This window comes from Triticum dicoccoides, chromosome 2A, assembly GCF_002162155.2.
Source record: "Triticum dicoccoides isolate Atlit2015 ecotype Zavitan chromosome 2A, WEW_v2.0, whole genome shotgun sequence".
Classification (NCBI taxonomy): domain Eukaryota; kingdom Viridiplantae; phylum Streptophyta; class Magnoliopsida; order Poales; family Poaceae; genus Triticum; species Triticum dicoccoides.
In genome coordinates this window covers 104,945,392-104,954,797 of record NC_041382.1, presented here as the reverse complement: position 1 = coordinate 104,954,797, position 9,406 = coordinate 104,945,392, and the positions used below count along the sequence as shown (strand labels likewise).

At 46.8% G+C, this 9,406-nt stretch overlaps 1 protein-coding gene across 1 annotated transcript; it reads right to left on the bottom strand.

Annotated features, from left to right (window-relative positions):
* Positions 1-7,123: 7,123 nt before the first annotated feature.
* LOC119359102 (peroxidase 2-like) lies at positions 7,124-8,816 on the bottom strand. The gene is made up of 2 exons (XM_037625432.1): positions 8,478-8,816; positions 7,124-8,077 (listed from the first exon to the last, which is right to left on the bottom strand). The coding sequence occupies exons 1-2, from the start codon at positions 8,796-8,798 to the stop codon at positions 7,307-7,309; spliced, it is 1,092 nt and encodes a 363-aa protein (XP_037481329.1). The 5' UTR covers positions 8,799-8,816; the 3' UTR covers positions 7,124-7,306.
* Positions 8,817-9,406: the final 590 nt, after the last annotated feature.

The window sequence follows — 9,406 nt, the reverse complement described above, 5'->3', positions numbered from 1 at the left end:
ATACATTGCATACATACCATATCATATTGGTATCATCATATCATCTCGTGTGCCTCAAGTTTCTTCCCGCATATACACAATAGCTATCTTGGTTTGTGCATTGTGCAAAAGTGGCCATACAAAAAAAGAGAATAAAGCTTTTAAGCAAAGAAAAAGAGTGAACAAAGAGCTTGTAAGCAAGTGCCATAGCATCATACCACATTGTCATATAAGATCATCTTGGATCAAACACCGGGAACCATACATACATAGCATACTTGGGATAGAAAGTTTATCCATTTTGCATCTTATAGGTTGTGCACAAGTGTCGTATCCACCTATAGAGCAATCGTGCTAGCGTCTCTCTTGAGTTGTGCAATACGAGCGTTTTCCGTGGATTCCACATTTTGTGCTCATCCTTGATTGCACGACCCCATTTATCTATCCGTGTGTGTTTCCGTGTGCCACATATTGCTATTGGTCTACTTGTTACACTTGCGAATTTGTGAATCTCTTTCAACATTATTGACTCTTGCTAACATTTTACATCAAATTTTTGTGCCTCTATCCTCATCGAGCTCCACCATAAGCCTTACTTGTGTAGGTGTGAGAAACCGACAAGAATTGGTACCAATTGTGCTATTTCCTTGTCTACATTGGAGTGATCATTGATCCACTTTCAACTTCGGTCAAGGTACATTTGGTATTCGTTCTTCTCTTTCTTCACTCATATTGGCTCGAATCTTGTGATGGATAGGCAAGGCATTTCATCTCCGGTCTTCCACAACAACAACGGTGTGAACAACTACATCACCAAAGCGTCAATTTTCGATCTACAACGACAAATGTAAGGCACGCAATCAAGATTGCGAGAGCGCATTGAGAACCTCTCCATTGAAATTCGCCACTCCGAAGCGAGGAAAAGGGAGTACATCGACAAGAAGCTTTCCGCACATAAAGAGGAGCAAGATGCAAGGATGGAGGAGATTAGAGCCTTGATCAAGTCTACTTCCCCTTCGTCATCTTCAAGGCGGCGGCAAGCACATCGATCCTCTTCGGAGCGCCCAAGCGACACAAGCGCCAGTCGTCCACGTCCACAACTCCATGGCGACCACCATCACGCTCGTGATCCACCTCGTCATGAAGGGCATGTCACCTCCAAGCAACATGTGCATGATGACGACGAACGACATCTACTACGAGCTCAAGTGCGACAACGCCACCATCAACATGAAGATGCTCGAGATGCGCCTACCTACAAGTCCCAACAAGCCCTACTTCACGCCAAGTCCAAACTTCATGACCACAAGAGAAGACCGCGAGACAAGCACCACCAAGAGCACGCTACGGCTACAACAACCACTTCGGCATCTTCGCCAAGTGCTATCAAGGCATCTTTGCCTTTGGACGTACGGCATCTTCGCCTACTTCCCACGAGTACGCCTACATTGACTTCATCAAGTCCAAGGCGACCACCTACAAGCGAGAGCGACACTTCCATCTTCGGAAGCCCCCCAAGGAAGATGGCCAAGCATGGGAAATTCCCTTCGGTCATGGAGACGAGCTACGAGGTGCCACATCATTTGGGCCTCCAACAACAAGACGGCGACAAGAAGGTCGAGCAAGGGCCATCCCCTTCGACCACGGCGACGAGCACGAACCTCTTCAACAACATGAAGACGGCGCCCATATTGGACTCATACTCCGAGTCAAGCTACGAGACCGCTCATGAGACCTTCTCTTTGGTCTGCAAGGAGAGTGATGATGTGCCATCTTCGGCCTTCATCCACGGCTACGACCACGACATGATTGAGCATGGAGACATTTGCACCAACATCTCTCTGACAACGACATGTGACGAGATGCCCCAATTGCCATGTGAGGAGAGCCACCACCACATGAGTGACATGAGTGACTCCACCACACGTGACATTGAGAGCATTTCCTATGAGAGGATGAGTGTGACCACCACTAGCCCCACACTTGAGAGCATGCCACACATCCTATGTGAGGTTGAGAACCATTTGAGTGACTCCACCAACCATATGAGTGAGAGCATCCGAGAGGGAGTGAGTGAGCCACAACACTTAGTGAGCGAGGTAGTTGACACGGCATGTGAGGCCACTTTGATTTCTAACGACTTAACCTCTACTCCTAGTGTGTTTTCTTCTTTGGTGCTAGGTCTCCTACTTGACGACATGCCTACCCTCGACGAGTCCATACCTCCAATGGAGATAATGATGGCCATGGTGGACGATGATGCACCCCCACATGGTTCCATCAAGATGAAGATGACAACGAGACGATTTTCAACACCTCACCTACAACACATGAGCGACGCTCCAAAGGTAACATAGGTGATGGTACTTCTCTTGTCCCACTAGTGGACTATTTTGTGAATGATTGTTTGCATGATGTTGACACACCTATTCCCATGCTTCATGCTAGTGCGACTTCTTCATGTCATGACTCACCTATTTATGATAAATATGATGATGAGCATGTTGATTTGCCTAGTTGTGATGCTATGCTCCATAGGATATCATGTGAAAATTCTATTGGTCACATCATGTTTGACAATCCATTAACCTTGTCATATGCTATGAGTGAGATATCCCATATTGCATTATTCCAATCTCAACATAGTAACTATGCATGCCCCATTCAAATACATCCCATTTGCACTTATGGCATAGATGACGAGATGATGGACATTGGCTTTTGCTTCTCTTGTGATGATATTGCCATGCTTCCTTTACATGATTTGCGCAATTCATCTACTATACCATGCCATGATCACATTGTTCCAAATATGCATTGTTTTGGATGTTGTCAATATTCTCCATGCGATGTTGCTACTCATGCCCATGAGCAGACCCCCATAGTTTCCTCATGGGTATTAGGAGATTTTGATGCATTCCATACATTGCATGATTCCCATAATTGCTTGCACCATATGCATTCCATGAACAACAATGCTCTACATATTTCTTGTGATGCATTACACAATTTGAGTCTCCATTATGCTATACATAATAACAAACCTCTCATGATGGATGACATGTTTCTATATCACGCATCTCATTTATTTGAGCATTGGATATTTTGTGCTAACCAACACAAGCACGTGCGCATCATGATGGATGATGTGTACATCTACCACACAGACACAATTTTCCTTTTGTCCTTGTTTTGTGTAGGTACTCACGTATACTCGTCAACCTCTCAATCCCAAGAGTTGACGAAACGAGCTCTTGAGAGCAATGATGACTTGGGATCCCGGGGACTTTCATTCCCACCATTCCTTTTGCGCAAGGACTACGCGCATATCTTTTACTTGTCTCTCACACGGATATGGGCTATTTACCACTTGTCACCTTATGCTCATTTTCCAGTGTTCACTTTGCATGTTATTTTTACTCCTATGCCTTTGCCATGCAATTGTGACCCTTGCTTGCATCTACCCATGATTCATCATTATGCTACTCCTATGTGTATTTGCATGCTTGGTGAAGATCCTTGTTGCTATTGCCATGTTTATCATGTGCCTCATGCTATTGATGCTATTTTCCTCATATCTTGCCTTCATGCTTGTGATATGTCTTGTGCACTATTCATGACCACTATTTGCACACATGACCACTATTTTCCTCATATCTTCGCACTACTAGCTTGCTTGCCTTGATTCACATGATTGCTTGCTTTGTCGCACCACCCATGTTCCATTCTTACTTGCTTTCTTGGGTTGATGACATATATGTTCATGCCTCTCACATGATACATCTTGTTCATTGTCGCTTGCCTCCAATTATGCTTATTGATCTTGGAGACTTGAACACATTACTTGTGATGCATGCTTGCTTGCTTGCGCCTATTCTATTTGGTTGTTCTCACATCATATGCCTCCGTACTATGAACTGCTCCCTTGTCCTTCATTATGATGAGCATGATGCATCCACTTGTTGGGTATTTTACCGCATGAATGATAGGTTTTCCGCTAACCTCATTTGTTTTTCCGAGTGTTTGTCATGTTCTTTCATGTTGAAGGATTCACAAGGCGATACTGTCATGACACAATTTGGTCATGTGATGGCATACACGATGTGCAACACCAACGTTTGCGATAATCTCCTAAAGGTGAACTCCTTCCCTTTGAGCCATCCTCAAATACGCATATTGGATGGGTCACTCTTTCATTGTTGTTTCCTTCTTCTTGTCTACATGTTACATCTATTGGATGGAGGACCGGCATTGGAGATGAAACCCATGGACCTTCAAGTTGAGGAGCGCTCGGACTTATTGGATGCACCTTCGAACCTCCACTCATGCCACGACATCGAGCATTGGTACACCAACACCTCCATATTTGTTGATTGTGCTCACACTTGTCATGCTCATTGGACATCTTACACACATGGCAAATTTGCATCTCATGCATGGATTGACTCCCATTACGATTGCCTTGTTGCATCTTGTATTCCCATGTCATCCATGATATATGAACTTGTGCATTTCCTTAGCAAATTTGTTGTGATATACCTTGATGGCATATTCTTACATCATGATCTTATTGCCTACCATTAATTGCATGATCACATCATATTGAACATCCATTGCCATATTCATGCTTTTGATAAACCGTCTCACTATGACATCATTTTGCACCGTGGTTGCATTCATCATATTCTTGCTTTTGCTACCATGAATGTTGTGCATACATTTCCATATCTTTTGGATAAGCTTCATGCACCTTGTCATGATCAATCTTGTTGCACGGACTCATTCTTACATGATGGATACTTTGTGTGCACTAATCATTGTATTTCCGAGTGTTGCTTGTGTTTGCTCTTTTTGCATGTCTATCACTCCGGCGACACCTTGGACTACTTGGATTGCGCCATGTCTTCCACTTCGTCCAACTACAAGTCCGTCTACGACAACCGTTTCCATGGTGATGAGGATCACGATCCGAGGTCGGATCTTTCCCAAGGGAGGGGGGATGATGCGGAGCATCCCACGTTCATCCCCATGTACACTCCGACTACTCTCCAAACCCCAAGTGGACATATGACGAGACCTCGAACATACGCCATTGGACACAAGGTGAACTCGCTCCTCTCCGAACCATCACTTTCTACATGTGAGATATGGCTGCTACCTCCAACGTGTGTTCTATGCATGATCAGGTACTTAGAGGAAAGCCACGAAGTCACCACATCCAACGGAACAGCTAGCGAGGACGCCAAGTACAAGGACCGAGAGAAGAATCTGCGCGAAGCTATAGCCACCGGACGACCGGCCCAGCCCGGACGTCCGGCCCCTGAGGACCCGAGCCGAATCTATGGACGATCGGAGCCACCGGACGTCCGACGACTCCCAGCGCCCGGACGACCGCCAGACACCGGACGTCCGACACTCTCCAGCGCCCGGCCGACCGACGCCGATCGGACGTCCGACACCACCTTTCCAGAGCCAAAATGCTGGACGTCCGACATGCACCGGACGACCGGACCCTCGCGAGCCACCGGACGTCCGGTACCTATCGGACGTCCGACGCCTGTGCGCCCGCCCGTGTGTTGGGCCCAAGCCACTTACCCTTTCATTCGCCTAGACTATATATACTCCTCCACCTCCTCCTAGTTAGGTTTAGCGTTGTGATAGCTCATTTCAGAGATAGAGCTACGCTCATCCATTACGGATCTACTCCACGAGAGAGATCGCGGCCCCTCTACGGAGAAGATCCCCTTGGATTCAAGACCCCCTCTTGGGTGGCCCCATCAAGACCTCCTCACGGAGAAGAACCGGTTACCGTGTATTGTCCGTTGTTGACCTTGGATCATCGTGTATCTCTTTGTGTTTCGAGGATCTAGCACATGTGTGATCTATTTCTTGTTGGTTGAGTGTTTCTCTTGTATTTCCCCTCGTCCCCCCCCCCCCGTGTTCTTCGTGTTCCTCGTAGGGATCCGCTCCTTTCGTGAAAGATCGTCCATCTAGGGTTCCACCCTACATCAATACTAGTATCTAATTTTACTGTACTACTTATGTTTACAACTGAGCTTCAAAGAAAGTTAAGCCTTGAATGGAAGTGATAGAGGAGGGTAGTGCATTGTTGAAGAATTTTCCTCGTTACTAGTTTGGGATTTTATGTGTTCTAGGCTTGCGATTACTACCGGACCTCATGGAAAAAACTATTTTTCCCATTTGTCTTGTATTTGTGTTGGATTGTCCAGATAGTTTCCTTTTGATTTAATTAAAAAAATCATTTTCTTTTCTGTTTTCAAATGAGTAATGCACTAGAAAAGGAAGGGGCTTATGATGTTCTTTTTTAAATAATGGGCCCTTCTGTCGCATTCATAAATAAAAGAATGAAAGGAAAAATATTTGAAGAACTATTAGTATCTCCAAATTTTTGTGCAAGCAACTTTCATTAGAAATGTCTCAAAACAAAATGTTACAGTTCAAACCCAAGGAAAGACTAGAATGAGTACAATAGTAAGGGAGGTAAATCAAATTAAACAAACGGCGATTACAAAAAAGAAGGAGGCGAGCTTCCTATCCGTCTTTGCACCACTTCCCTCATTCAGGAACAAACACTTTGCCAAATTCATTTGAGTCCCGCCCCGGATTTTCAGGACGGGTAAAACAATTTAAGCATCAACCAAAATTCCAAATTCCATGCTTCGACTACACCATCCGTGCCTCATAGGTTAGTCATGATTCATATGTTTTGGGTATTGCACACACCTTCAATATGCTTACGAAATCTTTCCACTTTTATGTTTTTGTGCAACACACATTTTTATGTTGTTTCTCATGTGGCAACATGGAGGATTTCAACGAGTTTGTTATAGTCATGTCTGTGGTGGGTAAGTGGAAGGACGAGGAGGGGGGGGGGGTATCTTGAGACACTGGGTTAGGAGAGTGTGATTTTTTTGTCTCCTATTGCAACACATGGGCCTTATTTCAGCTTTAGTTCAAATTTGAACTAAAGCCACGACACTTTTTTGGATCGGAGGGAGTAGTAAATAAAAAAAGAACGGAAGGAAAAACATTTATAGAACTATTAATATCTCCAGATTGTTGTGCAAACAACTTTCATGAGAAAAAGTTCAGAACAAAATGTTTATTACAGTTCAAACCCAAGGAAAAGACAAGAATGAATACAATGGTAAGGGAGGTAAATCAAATTAAAAAATCAGGAGAGGCAAATCAATCTAAACATCAAGAAAAGGAATCCAAATTACATGCTCACGAGAAAGCATGAGCTTATTCTTAATCTCAAGCAGTGAAAAACTTGGCATCATGATTTGATGGACCACCAGTTGATTTAGTAGGTGTTGAGGATGCGGCAGCTCCTCCTGATCTCGCCATCGGCACTGGTCTTGACCTCGATGGCACCCATCCTCACCATCGCTGCCTTGAACTTCTCCTCCCACACATTGTTATCCTCGGCGTAGGCACGCACCGCAGCACTCGTGTCATCCGCCGTCAAGAGCGCAGCGTCCGAGGCAAAGAGCACCTCGTGGCTGAGCACGTTCTTATAGTACTTGTTGTCCAACTTGTTGGGGGTCTTGATGTCTTGCACCACGGTGTTGTCGTTGCCGGTGTCTGACCTGCACTGCTTCTCTAGAGACGCCATCAGCTTGGGGTCCATGTCGGAGGTGCTGGCATTGAGGCGGTCGGAGAAGTCATCGTCAAAGGACGAGCAGTGGGACACCCCGATGGTGTGTGCACCAGAGAGGGTGACCATCTCGTCGGCGGAGAGCCCCTTGGAGGCAAAGTTGGCCTTGAGCTGCTCCACAGTGGCAAAGGGCGGGGGCAGGTGGATGAGTGTCTCGTTGATCAGGGAGACGCGACCGTCATAGCGGCCGGCTGGCATCTCGAAGTAGACCTTCTTGTTGCTGAGGAAGTAGGTGGCGTCACGACCAGCGAAGGCCAAGACATCGGCGCACGAGACGACGTTCCCGCACTCCTTCTCGATCCTTGCCTTTGCCGCGTCGATCACCTCGAAGCCGCGCAGGCTTAGGTTTGGGAGGCCAAACTTCTCCGTCGCGCTGCTAGGGTCGGCCAGGTCGAGTAGCACGGAGGCATCGCAACCCTGTAGATCCACAATCAAGAGGTGCACACACATGGTACATCAGTGCCCACACGTTGATGCGCATTGCAATACATTATCAGAAATGCTAAAAGTTTAACATCAGAATTCTAGACATAGCAAATCAAACGTTTTTCATCGCAATTTATATTGGCATGAGGATAACAAATTTAGTTTGTAAACACAACAATTTCTTGAGCAAAACAAAAAGAACTGAGATGGATTTGTCATGCTTGTCAACTAAACTTCTCACGCTAGATGAACATAATTTGCCAGGAAAAACGTTCAAGGTGCCATGACTAAAAATCTCACGTTCGCTGGATATTCAGGTCCTAAATTATAATATTAATATCAAATGATAAGTGCCGCACAAACCCAAGCATCAGTGCACAAGCAGTCTTACCCTGATGAAGCAGTCGTGGAAGAAGAGACGGACGAGCCCCGCCATGATGCCGGCATTGGCACCGCGCACGGTCTCCCTCACGATGTCTTCGGCGCGGTGGCACGTTTTCTGGTAGTAGCCGACCACGAGCTCCGCTGAGGCTGGTGGGCTCGGGACGGGCGCCGGAGGAGGAGGAGTAGCTGTGCTCGGGGGAGTCGAAGGATGGCCAGGAGAGCACGGGGTGGACGGCGGCGGGCTGGGATGCCCATAGTCTGCCTGGCCCTCACGCGCCATGCAGCCGAGCAGCGCGAGCACGGTCAGGGCGGCGGCGAGCTTGGCCATGGTCGCTAGCTTAGCTCCTCCCTCGGGCTGTTTGCTTGGTCTGTCTCGTGAGCTTGGGTGGTGATGAGAGAAGAGGATGCCTCTGCATGCCTATTTATAGCCAACCTCCGAGACGAGACAGAGCCGATGCAAGGAGCGATCGTGCAAGGAATGTCGTGTCCCGGAGCAATAGTTTTCTCGGCAGAACTGGACATGGCGAGCACAATCGCCCGGAATGGGCAGTGCTAAGTTGACATTGATCCGTGCCTGTGCAAAGTGTTGAACAGCTCGCTGCGGCTTCATTAAACTGATGACGTGATTATGTCCACCGAACACCGATCGTTCGGTGATGCGTCTAACTGGGCAAGAAACGATTTGATATTGCCTGGGTGATTATTCAACGGGTTGCTCTTGAGAGTTGTTGGACTGGGCGTGGGCGTGGGTGGAGTTAGTTAAGACAGTGCAATAAACAGTCCCATCATTGGATAGACATTCGCTTCGCCGCGGTCTGGATCTGACCCATCGCAGTCGCAGCACCGCCGGCCAGCCCCTAGCTACGCTAGTAGGTACTCCTGCTTGTAATGGTGGGTTGCCATGACGAGCTACGCTGTCTACGCAATAGGCCAGTT